A 13,558-nucleotide genomic window follows, 5' to 3' on the forward strand; every position below is an offset into this window, starting at 1 on the left:
CCACCATAACTTCTTATGGCGCTTTGCTGGAGGTGGTGGGGAGAGAGGCAGCAAAAAAGCTGCAAAATGGCATAGGCACCAGTGCAGATACAGTACATGTGAAATGGTGAAAACTGAGTTGGGAGACATGACATTTCTAAATTTTGCATGCCCCAAACTGCTTCTTTGAGGAGAACTGCTCTGCAGAAAACTCCATGAAGTCAAACTCATGTTTTCCCTACCTCTTCAAAGTCTCTCTCTCTCTCAAAGAAAAGTTACACAGACACTGTACAACTGATGAAGAATTCAACTGGATACAAGACTTTCAACAGTCATGCATATTCATTCAATAGCATTTATAAAGTGTGTGTTTTTTTGTTTTTTTTAAGTGAAAGACTGACATCCCAAAAGCCCAAGTGAAGTCATTTCTGTTAGCCCACTTCACATGTGTAAAGTATTTTTTTTTTAAAGTTCATAAACTTTTTGCTAAATTTTACATTATTTTTAAAAGGCTATTTTAATCCAGATCAAAGCCAACAACCTGAAAAATGCAGTGCAGATCATTACATAGATAGAAGTGACATCCATTCATTTATCAAAAGAATTCGCTTAATTTTGCTATACTGATTCTACAATACAGGAACATATACCTATGTCTTGAAAATATTTCATTTCTTCATTTCACTCCCTCTTTTCTATATAAATACTAGAGTGGAGAGAACTGTGCTGCAAGTTTATCACACCTTCAATTAAGGATAGTAGCTAATAAAGATAGTTCTTTAGAGTGGAAACTATGGAATATTCCTTTTTTGCAATGAGAACAGATTTTACATCAAAAAATGGCAAAAATCTTGAGCACTGTTGATGCCTATTCAGAAAAAATAAAAATAATCACATTATGGACTGGGCCAGGCCAAACTAGCAAACTCTTCAAGGTTTGGCTCAGAGTTTTTTCTGAATTATTTCACAGCCTGGGAGAAGCAGGCAGTTCTGTGCAAGAAGCAGGTAGTTTAGTCCCTGAAATCCCAAATCTGAGAAGGAACCACACAGAGGCACTGTGCCTGAAGACTCAAGTTTCATCTCTGCCCAGCTCCCTGCCAGCATAGCTTCTTCCAGTGACTCAGGAGTCTGTAGCTACCACTTGGACCCCTTCTTATGGTGAGAAGAGATACGGAGGTCCTCCAGCATAGCAGAGTTCCATATAACATTAATAGAGTTCTAAGTTGTATATTCCTGCAGATTCCCTAATTGGTTGGGTAATGTTGCCATCTTTCCCTCACTTCAGTTAAACGCCCCAGCTGATCATACCCTTTCAAAAGGGTAGGGAGAGATTCATGCATGGATCCATAGAAAGCAATCTGGCACTAGGAGATTTAGGTAGTCTACTCAATGATTAGGAGTAGTACATTGGTCTATAAGATCTCTTTCCTCTTTAATGCACACCACGTAATTTCAGTATCTTTATCTCTTCTTCCTTACGGGTCACCTTTGTACACAATTGTTTTACGCAGCCTACTGTTAGATATAGTTGAACTTGCATCCAGTGTAGAAGAGCCTAGTACCTCTCACATATAAGCAAACATTTTGGAATTTCCACTCCCCAAAATAAGCCTCTTCATATCTGAAATTTTAAAGACTACTTTTGTATAACTTACAGTATGCAAGGCACTTCATAGCTGACAATACCCAATGAGGGAGGTCTTCTACAAAAAAAAAAAAAAAAAAAACAACCTGTTCAGCAATTGCCACTATATTCTGTATAAACTAGCCACCTGATATTAAACTTTAAATACAGAAAGATCATATATAGAATTTAACTAGTTTTAAAAGATGATTTTTAAATCACTATACTTATTACATTCTCACCTGCCCTACTTTTTAATTTTGAAAGAAAAGTAGACTACAGAAGTTATCACCCTAAGCAAATCTGTTTTAAATACTACTATAGTTAATTACTGTCATCTCCCACTTGACAATAACTAAATACTGGCACTTGAAGCAAATATCAAAAACAAAACCAAACCTGATTTGTTATGCAGAACAACAACACCATGTTTACTTGTGTTAGTCATGTTGTACATGACATATTGAGGAATTACTTGGGCTGAGTGCAAGACTTCTTCCAAAGATGGTAGACCTAAAATGGTCTGCAAGCTGTAGGGTGGAAGAGAACAAATGTTGTTTCAGAAGTCTTGACAGCACATGAACACAAGCTAATTACTTTAGGGCCTCTTCAACAAGGAAAAACTCAAAATTTAACTTATTAAACTCCAAGTTCTTAGTCCAAGACCAATGCTTCCAAGTGTCAGAGGTAAGTTTTTATGCCAGACAACTAAAGGTCTGTCTGAACCAATAGAAAGAGCCAACAGCAAGAAGCAAACCATAAATTCAGTGTTTGAGGAAGTGTGCCAGATACGCACCACAAAGGAAAGGAAGAAGAGAAAAGCAGCTACTCACTGTGCAATTCTCACTCCCTAGAATATTTATTTTAGCAGCTTTCCTAAATATAATACTGTGGTCCTTGATAAAATATTAGAAAGTGCATGGGTTACTTGTGTAACTTAGCAGAACTACTCCTTTTGCATGATGAAAAAGTTTTCTGAAAAAATGTAAATACTTGTTTAGATCATTGACTATTGACGCAGCATGTACTCATGGATGTACATTCTGCTCTGATGGTACGTTGAAGCTAAAATGGCCTAATCCCTATGTACTGGCAGGAAAAAGATATATACACACACCCTCCCCAACTATTTCCAGTTTGTTATTGACTTACTGTATCAAAATGATGTTTCGCCAAATTTCTTCTATATCCTCTTGACTTATTTTCTTCCTGTGTAAGTTTTCCTTATCTTCTTCCATTATTTCACTTTTTGTGTTTTCTATGTTCTCCTACAAATAAGCAATCATACGTGTTATATTTTGTTGACTCTCTGAAGTGTCTCAAAAGCCAAACTCAAAATTCCAGTAAAATATTATTTAAAAACAAAAACCTACTCACATACACTTGTAAAAAAGGCTTTATTCCAAATTAAAGAATGCATTAATTTTCTTTTTTATAATTTAAGCTCTTATCAACTAAATGGGTCTTCTCCCATTTTAAAATAGAAGGCTAAAGCTCTTTTCCATCCCCAGCTAATGTTTACTGTCCACCACACAAAAAAAAATCCATAATTTTGAAATTTAAAGGCAAAAGTAACAAAATGCAGAATGAAATGGGAGACCGAGGCCCTAAATATTGAATGCATGCATAAGTGCTTGCAGGACTGGGGCCTAAATTCAGAAAGTCAGAAGCACAAAAAAAATTAGCAAAAGAACAAAACAAATAATGACCGGGCAGCTACATTCAAGGTTGTAGAGTTAGGCAAGATACCAGCTAAGTAATGTACCCTGATTTAGTGTTCCTAAAATATATAAAGTTTCTAAGAATTTATGAGGAATCTTAATCATTTGACAAAAAAGAATCAAATATTTAAATATATAAAACATATGGGGGGGGGAATGAGGAGCATTAAGTGATCGTTTTTAGTTCTGTTATGTGACTAAATGAGAAAAAAAAAGAAGCGAATACTAGTCTATAGTTAATCTAAAGTTGTAGGTAAGAGAAGAGCTTGTATCTATAGATTTCAGCTTGTACTGTACAGTGTAGTTCAATCTACTACATACAGTTCAAAGCCACAAATACTTAATTTCACTATTTCCAATTTGCCAGATTTCAGCAAGTCCACATAAAAGTTTACAATTAAGATGGTTTTCATACAAACAGTATTTTGAACATCTACCGTTCAAGTTTCTTAAGATCTTAGGTTTCACTCCAAGCTGTAAGCAGCCACATACAGCATAAAGGTTTTTTGTTACCGGGGCTGCTGTGTCTTTCTGTTGCATTCTCATACTGTTGTACTTCACTCTGGGTACATCTATACTACCCATCAGATCGGCGGGTAGTGTTCAATGTATCGGGGATCAATGTATCGCATCTCATCTGGACGCGATAAATCGATCTGCGAGCTGCAAGCCCGATCTGTGAGCCCGTACTCCACCTTGGCATGAGGAGTAAGCGGAGTTGATGGGGGAGCCACCACAGTCGACTTGCCGCCGTGAGGACGGCCAGGTAAATCAAACTAAGATACTTCGACTTCAGCTATGTGAATAGCGTTGCTGAAGTTGCGTATCTTAGTTCAACCTCCTCCCCCCCCCCCCCCACTAGTGTAGCCCAGGCCTGAGAGCAGTCCAGAGGAAACTGCTAGCTTATTTTTTCAACTGGAGATGAAGATTCTACAGAAGTAGATGATGCAGCCACTAAAAGAGGTGATTATTTTTGTTTTCTGAATGCTGAAAAGCACACATGATCGATAAGAAGCACAAGTTATTACCAGGGTATGAAGTAATTCATGTTTTTTGGGAGTCCTCCTGGAGAAATGTGGTAGTTTAAAGAGACTTCCTTCCTCTTTTGGAATATTTTCTGTGTTCTCTTTCAATAGAGATCTCCTTTGCAAAGTTTTAACTGGAGAAGTTGAAGGGAATCTATAATTAACAAGAGAAATGTAAATGCATTCAGAACATATTAAAAAATAAGAACATAGTTTCATAAAAAAATTTAGTGCCCAGTGATGATTCCAATAAGACTCTGTAGAGGCTTAAGATAAAAAGAAGAAAACACAGAACACCTCTACAACATATACGTAATTTAAATTAGGCAAAATTGCAAATTAGCTTTGGATGATCATTCCCTTCTCTCAAATTCATTGGAGGTCAGTAGGGGGAAATTCAACTTTCAAGTTAAGTCCTTGGAGCAGATTCTGCTCTGATTATACTTTCTGTACGCTGTAGAAGGCACTGGCATGGGAGGGAGACAGCACAATGTTGGATGCTTATGCATGCTCTGGGGTCAGGGAGGGGCTGGTGACAGGCCCCTTGCACTTAGTGCTACAGAAATGCTGGGCTGCAGTCCATAACAGCATTATTAATGAAGGGGTAGAGGAAAAGCAGACTTCCTTGCTTTTGACTGAAAATTACTTTCCCCACAGAAAGTAACTGTTGATCTCCTTACAGAGTATTCTTGGTTAATTTTCAGTTTAGCAATGTGTGTACACCGGTACAGCACCTGAATAGGTTGTTGTTGTCATCTAGATTCTCTGATCCCCATCTTCCTTTTATATCCTCAATTACATGATTCTTGAGAAATTTTCTTAGTAACTGAACTGTTTGTTGCCTAGTAACTTCTGGACCAAAATTCCTGTTGTTCCTTAGCAGTTCGTGAAGCCAGTCCACGGCTTCCACGGCACTAAAACAATTCCCGTGTTTTCTGAAGCGTTGCCTGTGCTTCCTCAATGGCATCCCGGCTCGAAAGTATTTAGTAACTTCATTCCACTGCAAGGGAGCGGGGACGGGGCACGAGGGCCGGGGGGGGGGGGGGGAGATTAAAGCAAAAAGTTGAGCGCACGCACTTAGACCACGGGTCCCCACCCCTCCAGACCAGACCCCCGGCCCGCATCGCTCCATGCTGCCTTTCCCCCATCCCCTCCGGGGCTCGTCCCCCGGCCCGCATCGCTCCTTGCTGCCTTTCCCCCGTCCCCTCAGGGGCTCGTCCCCCTGCCCGCATCGCTCCTTGCTGCCCTTCCCCGTCCCCTCCGGGGCTCGTCCCCCGGCCCGCATCGCTCCTTGCTGCCTTTCCCCCGTCCCCTCAGGGGCTCGTCCCCCTGCCCGCATCGCTCCTTGCTGCCCTTCCCCGTCCCCTCCGGGGCTCGTCCCCCTGCCCGCATCGCTCCTTGCTGCCCTTCCCCGTCCCCTCCGGGGCTCGTCCCCCAGCCCGCATCGCTCCTTGCTGCCCTTCCCCGTCCCCTCCGGGGCTCGTCCCCCGGCCCGCATCGCTCCTTGCTGCCTTTCCCCCGTCCCCTCAGGGGCTCGTCCCCCGGCCCGCATCGCTCCTTGCTGCCCTTCCCCGTCCCCTCCGGGGCTCCAGTCCCCTGTCCCAGGCCCCCGGCCCGCATCGCTCCTTGCTGCCCTCCCCCGTCCCCTCCGGGGCTCCAGTCCCCCTCCCCACCAGGAATCGCTTTGTACTTCACACTCCGGGACCCCGCAGACTCTTCTCCCGCCATCGGCAGAGTCCGCCCCCCCCCGTGTGCTGACCCGCAGCCCCCATCCCTTCTAACCAGCCTGGTGGCGCGGTAGGGCCCCGCTGTCCCCAGCCGGCTCTCCATGCTGCTCGCCGCGGCCCCGTACGCAGGCCGGGGATGGGGGCGGGGGGGGGAAGCGACCACCCAGCAGGATGACACTTGTTAACCGTCGTGGTCTAACTGTTTGAATTGACGGCCCGAGCGCTCCGCGGCCGCTGATTGGAGGAGCCAGGCGGCCACGTGACAGAGCTCGCGATCAGGTGACTTAGCAGGAAGCAGCCCCCGGCGGCTCGGGAGAGGTGGAACAACAGGTGGGTGGGCCTGGGTATTCCTGGGTCGGGAGTGCTCGCCCTATGGCAGCGTCACCGGCCTCTCTGCCCAAAGCTTCTCCCGCTGGCACAGCTGGGAGGCTGGCTGCGAGCCCCGGCCAGGCAACGGCCTCAGTGGTGTACTGCCTCGGGGGCCACCCCATCCCCAGTGCAGCTCCACCCCCGCTCTTTATAGCACGGTGGCCAGGTGTCTCACTAGCGGCAAGCCATGACTCACAGGGCAGCTCTACAAAGCACGTTTGCAGGGTTGCCTACTCTTATTGCCTGCCTCAAAAGGTTCGGTGTTTAAAGCCCTAACGCCTGGATTCAGGGAATTACAGGAGTATCTCAGCTTTATTTTCAAGGTGCTAGTCCTCCAGGTTGCAGAGGAAAAGCTTGAAAACATACATCGTATTGATTATGACACAGAAGACATAAAAAGAACCCCGGGAGGATTTTTTCTGCTTGTGGAACACAGCACAGCGTTGTGACAATCATCCCTAAAAACAAACAAGACAGCAAAAACGAATTTGCAGGGGGAAGTATAAGTGGTAATGAGTGAGGTACTGGTAGACATTTCAGTCATAAATTACCTGTGAACTCAAACGGGGTCAAATAACCTTGCACCCTACTAGAAGCAGCACATTTTAGTCCACATTGAAATGTCAGATCTGAGTTTACTCTCATATATTCTGACTTATCTCCTCCATCCCCAGTTCCTCCCCCAGCTCCACCTTCAGCCCAAGCTCCGCTGCTGAGGAAGCCTTGGCTGTTCAGTAATGGGGCAGGGGGATATGGAAACATTCTGTTAATGGTAAAGGGGGGCATGACTGGAAAAGTTTGTGCACCACTGAATTAGAGATTGGTTTAAGCCCCAAAGCATAAGATTGAATGTCCCTTACAATATTTATACCATTATTTACAATAAATTTGGATATTCTTATTATCCATATAATTCAGTGGGGTTTTTTTAATCTTAAAAAGTTCTTGGCCTCAACAACTTCCTGTTGCAATGAGTTTAACAATTACACATCATGTGAAAAATATTTCCTTTTACTGGTTTTAATTTTCCCACTTTTTAATTAATTGAATGGCCCCTTATTCTTATGAGACAGGGAGAACAGAAGCTCCCAAACTACCTTCTCTAGATCATTAATAATTGTATATGTTTTATCACGTTCCCTTTTATTCATGTCTTTTTAAAGCTAAACGATCACAGTCTTTCTGATCTCTTTTCCTAAGAGAGCTTTTCTGTGCCCTTGATCATTCTGGTCACTCTTTGAACCCCTTCCAAATCTGCAATGGCCTTTAGAGATGAGGAGACCAGCACTACACTCAGTATTCCAGCTAAGGCAACATCATTGATTTATGTAAAGGTATGATAATACTCTTTGTATTGTTCATCATCTCATTCCTGTGCATCTAATGTTTTGTTAGCTTTTTTGACCATAGCTTCACATTAAGCAGAGGTATTCATTTAGTAATCTACCAGGACACTCCAGACAAACGTAGATTATACTGTGAGAAGAATGTTTGAATGCTGCTTCTATTGTGAGGTAGAGGGATTCTGAGGCAGTATTATGTATAACTAAGCCTCTCCCCCTTCTTCCTGCACCTCAGTTTAGTTATTTGCTAAAGCACAGGCCAGGATTTGTTCTTTTCAGAAGGCATCTCATGGACTTAAACTTAAGAGCTGTTGTATATAGGATCCTGATAAATATGTGTTAATAGTTCCTGGAGTATAATACTGTTTCTTAGTAAATTAAAATTAATACACATAGAAAACAGTGTAAATAGTATTTGGAATACTATGAATAACTATTAAAAAAAAGACCTTATACAGACTTTGCCACTTTTGTTTCACTTACATATAATTAAATATAAGCTTCCAACATAATATTTACACATCTGCATTTCAGCACACATGTATATAAACATTCCCCTCTGATCTTCTACAGAGATAATTTCTCAGTCTTTATAATGTGCTCATAGTATGTAGTGTGTGGCACCTGGACTTGTCAGAGCTTGAGAAGAATGGCAGCATCTCGTCATTTCTTTTCCAAACACTTTAGATTTAGAACATGAGTTTTACACCTATGATAGACTAAACAAATTAGTCTGATGTTTAATCAAAAAAATAAAACAATTAATATAAAAACATAGCACTAAAAGGTATTTAGTGTTGTTTTATGCAAAGTTTTCATTGTGTCAGTGGGATTTACAAGATAAGGAGGTGTAATCCCTGTATGCTTGCAGATAAAATGTTGAAGGAAATTCATTTTTCTTTCAAACCAAGTTTCGTGCCATTCCTTAAATATTTTTAGTAGTGAGTGCTATTTTGTTTTCGGTTAGGACATAGACTTTATACAAAGGGTGCTATTTGGAGATGAGGTCTAACTCCTTGAGTTTGTGCCTATAGGAAAAATCTCTTTTTAAAAAAGCCCATAGGAATTATCACTATTTCATGATAATAAAAATTCTTCTGAAAAGCAATTATTTGCCTTTGGAATTCACCAGTTTGTACAAAATGGCATATTTTAACAACACCAGCAGATCCCTGTGGATAGATTGACCAGAATTTCCTACTGAAAAGTGGGACACCTATCATGGGAGAGTTTTGTGGGGAAGGGCAGATAAAAGAATGCAGGGATGGTTCTGGTGGGCATCAGGGAGGTATACATGACAAAGTTTTCACTTTTCCAACTCCTCAGCCAAGCATCCCCACTCTTTTCCCGCTACCCTGCGAATTTGACTCTACGGGCAAGGAAAGGCTGGTTTAAGACGTCATGTAGTGGGAGGCTTGCTGGAGAGTCTGAAGTGGGGAATTTTTCATTCTGTGAGCTGAATAACATGGGGCGATGCCATTCTTATTAAATCAAGCTCTTTATTCAAACAACTATTTACAGAGCTGCAGCAGACCTATTTGCTGGTGCCACTTCTAAGCTCCTCCCTCCTACAACCCATGCTCCTCCTTCCAGGGTCCATGGAGGTTGCTACAGAGAGGGCAAGGTCTCAGCATGTGGCAGGCCTGGTGTGGGGATGCCATGCAGGTGGACATGCCATCAGTGAGCCTGTTGCCACTTTCATCAGTTCAGCTTACCAGTGGCTCTTTCAAGTGGCCATTCGGCAGCAATTAACAAAAACTGAGACAATACATTTATATTTTGTATAACTGATGGGGTCATCAGGAAAGCCCTGAAATCTGTGTTGGCCTTGGATTTGATAGGCACAATCCCTGCCCCTAGGTTCCCCTACAAGCCTTTCATTTCTGCTATTCAAAATTCAAATACCTGAATGTATTTTGCCCACCAACCAAATGTTTTAAAGCAGGCCCCCTACTTTATAAAAACACCTTATATATTTCCCCCCCAGTGAAATTAATTGTGGAAAGAGAGAGAAAATCAATGTACCCAGTGCTTAATTTGTGCCAGGCTTGCCAGGGCTGAGCTCTGTCACCTCTAGACTTGCTGCATCTGTTATTAATGTAAAAAAATTGCTTGAGCCCCGACACCTTTTTCATTACAAATTAAGCACTAATTGTATCTTATTCACAGTATCACCATCTTTGTTGTAAATCTAAAATGATGGCAAATCTAAGGAGTAGTGAGAGCTGTAGCCTTTTCACCATCGGAGGAATGTCAACATTTCAATTTTTAGCTGAATATCAAACAGAGAAAATTCAACAAAATGTTTCAACAATTACTGGCAGATCAGTGACTAATTAACAACTAATTATGAGAAGATATTTAAGATGAGATACAAAAAATAGCTTTGGAGAAGAAGAGATTGTACTTAGCAAAGTGAGCGTAACTGTAGCAGTGAGCAGTAAATTAACACAATAAATATTTTACTCATATAGGTTGCTTGATGTCTGCAGTTCGCTCTCCTTGCAAGGACATGTTAATTTAACATCAAATGTATGTGAACAATTAAGATGTATGTGATCTTTGAATTGTCAGATATGTTCAGAAAGGGACGGTTTGGAGCTTAGCCTATTAACATTAGCTTCAAATATACTTTCAAGCCTTACAGAAATATTTAATCTATAATTAATAACTACGGCATTACACCCTTCTTGGAAAATGGCCAGAGTTTTAATACCAAATTTTATTTTTCATAGGACTCAGATTCATTCAATACAAAAAATGATGAACCATGTATGATGTCTGTTTCCACTGCAACATCTGCAATTGCAAGACACTAATGTTTACACAGTTGCTGAAGTTTGCTGCTGTAAACAACATCTTAATGGAGTATACACATAAGATGTTGTGGGTCCAAGCATTTATTGTATACAGCTACTGTAAAGCTTGAAGTAATTTGAACCAGTCATAAGAGAGAGCCATTTTGCTGTGCATATATTATTTATTAACCTTTCAGGTAAGACAAAACATGAAGTCCTGGCTGTCTGTGATCATGTAAGCACCCGAGGCACTCTTTATGACAGAAAGGTTGTTATCCCTGGTTTCCTGACCAAATTCTAATGCTGGTAAGTACATTCTGCTTACCAATCCCTCTGCAGATTTAAGTGGATATGGTTTTCTTCACATCCTGTCTTAAACTGTTGTGTAGTGTGTGCTCTTAAACAATTACCACAGAGTTGCCCTCATTTCTATGGTAGATAAATCTGTAAAGTGTCCTTGGATTTATCTGGTGAGGGGACAGATTTTCAAAGTTATTTAGACATCTAAAGATGGAGATGGGCTACTGGTGAGAATTTAAAAGCACCTAAACAGGTTAGATGCCTAAGGCCAGATTTTTAAAGGTATTTACGCATTGCTCTGCTCTGCATTTTAAGGCCTAAGTGACTCAGATGGCTAAGTCCCATTTTAAAAAATGACTTAGTTGCATAAGTCCCACTGACTTTTATTGATTTCAGTGGGAGTCAGGCACCTAACCTGCTTAGGTGCTTTTAAAAATCCCACTAGATGCTTACCTGCATCTATAGGCACTTAAATACCTTTAAAAATCTAGCCCTAGATGATATATGGTGGTTAAAAATGCTGAGCCCTGTCTTCACTAGCTTTCTAATTATTAGTACCTTCTGTGGAGCTTCACCAGTGGATGTGAAACAGTGGGAGATATTCCAGAGAATGCTAGTATAGCCACAGCTAAGCAAGCATTGTATTTCCTTCCCACTGACTGACATGTATCCTTCAACCTAAAGGAGATGATTTAATACTAGAGGACCAGTTTTCATAGTAGGATTTGGGAGTTAGGTGCTAGAGGCTTTTAAAAAGCCTATTATTAGTGCACATTGAATTACAGGGAGAGCTGGCTGTATGTGTTTTACAATCCCTGAACTAGGGGAATGAAAAAAGGAACAGATAAACAGGCCTAGGAAGCAGGAAGAGAGCAGAAAAGATATGAATCCTAGAAGCAGACCTCCTTTGCTGCAATTATTGTAATGTTTAAAATTGGCCACATTTTTTAGGCCATTAAATTGCCTAAATTGGTCCCTTTGATAGCATCAACTTTGCAGTGTGGGTTGCTGTATCTTTTTATTTTATGTGCATTACAACATATTAATTAAATAATCCCTTTTCAGAGTATGGTAGGAGTAGTTTAAAACTACCTGTGTTTTGTAGAGAATTATTGTGTAATGACCACAGATTGCTAGCAGAAAAACAAAGTAAGCCTGATAATGTTCCGAGAGACTATCTTGGTAGCCTTTTCCATCCAGACATAAGGAAGCTCTTTGGGGTATTTATTTTCTTACTGAAAATCATGTCAGATCAGTCTCCGCTATCATCAAGAGCAGAGTGTTACTTTTTCTTAAAACATACAATTAAGTGCTTTCAGTGCTATTTCTCATGTTGATCTCTGTATGCGTATGACCAGTTCCTTGAAAATAGCTAACAAACTGAAAAAACAAATGCCTGATTTTGCTCAGTTTAAACTTGGGTGTAAAGTGACGTGATAGTGGTACTTCAGCTTTTCAACATATGATTGTTTTAACTGCATTTTATTTTAATAACTTAAATTATAGATTCAGTACATATTGATATGCCCTTTGGCAAGCACTGCCCCATAGGCTTTGTGCAAGGGTCATGAATTCTGTAATATATGTTACATCCATTAAAAGGTTAATGTGTAAAAGGTAACTGCTACCTCAAGAAGATGTAAACTATGGCCTGCTTCTGACTATGAATAGCCAATGAAATTTCTGATAATTTAATGCTTGTAACCTGACACATTGAAGAGTGAAGTTTCTCTGGGACCCAATAGCACTTTGCTTCCACCTGTCCATCTTGCTCATGCAGTTTCTATTAAACTCAGTTGAATTAACCACTTACTTGTACAAAAGGCAATTATTTTTCTGATTCGGTTATGAACTCTTAAATAATTGTTGCTTTGAGTACAAACAACAGCTTTTTCCTGTTACGGCGATCCACATAGCTACTTCTTCATTTTAAAACTTTACACAGTTTTAGCCAAGTTGTTCTGAAAAATTTAGTTCCCTTATGCAGTAGCTCACAATTTGTCATTTGTGAACTGCAGTACAGCTGGGCCCAGTTTTGTCACAAATTAATTCATCAGGTCTATTATTCCATAAATGTGAAGAAGCTGATACTCAAATCCAGCTTAATTATACATATCCTCTACTGTTCTACTTAATTGGTTTACTCCAAACATTTTGTTGCTAAATCATACATTTGGTTTTAACCATCCATACAAAGTGTATGTAAATATACTTCATATTGCAGCAATTGGAAAACCAATTGTTCAGAACATCAAAGGGTGAGAACACATATATGTTTTAACAAGAGTAGACTACTAAATAGGGTATTATCTTTTTCATGCATATACATGACTCCCATTGGTGCTAGTGGAAATCTCATGCACACATCGAAAGAAGAATCTGGACCAGTCTACAGAAATGATAAATTTACAGTTTAAGCATTATGAAATTTGAAATCTATAGAGAATATATAATTATTAATATTGTACATTTATATGGGCACTTCATCCCAAAGATTCCCAGTATTTCACAAAATATATAATATACATTCAGCACTACTTACTGAAATGCAGCTACCTCTAGGGTGGAAGATGGTAGCCAGCCAATACACAGTACAACAGCAGGGGAAGGCAAATGTTGATCAGGAATTCTGAAGGGAAACTATTTTTAGGAAAAGTGATGTGTAGGGTTTT

At 40.6% G+C, this 13,558-nt stretch overlaps 1 protein-coding gene and 1 long non-coding RNA gene across 4 annotated transcripts in view; one reads left to right on the forward strand and one right to left on the reverse strand.

The window, feature by feature from the left end:
- DEPDC1 (DEP domain containing 1) overlaps positions 1-6,553 on the reverse strand; it is a 19,729-nt gene extending 13,176 nt beyond the window's left edge. The window contains exons 1-6 of one of the 2 annotated variants that reach the window (XM_045028729.1): positions 6,132-6,553; positions 5,084-5,349; positions 4,353-4,503; positions 2,756-2,871; positions 2,003-2,133; positions 1,635-1,682 (exon numbers count right to left, since the gene is read on the reverse strand). In XM_045028729.1, the coding sequence (XP_044884664.1) occupies positions 1,635-1,682; positions 2,003-2,133; positions 2,756-2,871; positions 4,353-4,503; positions 5,084-5,349; positions 6,132-6,179 (760 nt within the window). In that variant the 5' untranslated portion in view covers positions 6,180-6,553. The remainder of the gene's footprint in view (positions 1-1,634; positions 1,683-2,002; positions 2,134-2,755; positions 2,872-4,352; positions 4,504-5,083; positions 5,350-6,131) is intronic. The other variant, XM_045028730.1, reaches the window with a different exon arrangement.
- The window catches only part of LOC123376598, a 25,182-nt gene continuing 17,860 nt past the window's right edge, over positions 6,237-13,558 (forward strand). Inside the window, exons 1-3 of one of the 2 annotated variants that reach the window (XR_006581844.1) lie at positions 6,237-6,406; positions 7,646-7,779; positions 10,784-10,892. This is a non-coding gene — a long non-coding RNA (uncharacterized LOC123376598). The remainder of the gene's footprint in view (positions 6,407-7,645; positions 7,780-10,783; positions 10,893-13,558) is intronic. The other variant, XR_006581845.1, reaches the window with a different exon arrangement.

The sequence above is a fragment of the Mauremys mutica genome, chromosome 8 (assembly GCF_020497125.1).
Source record: "Mauremys mutica isolate MM-2020 ecotype Southern chromosome 8, ASM2049712v1, whole genome shotgun sequence".
Classification (NCBI taxonomy): Eukaryota; Metazoa; Chordata; order Testudines; family Geoemydidae; genus Mauremys; species Mauremys mutica.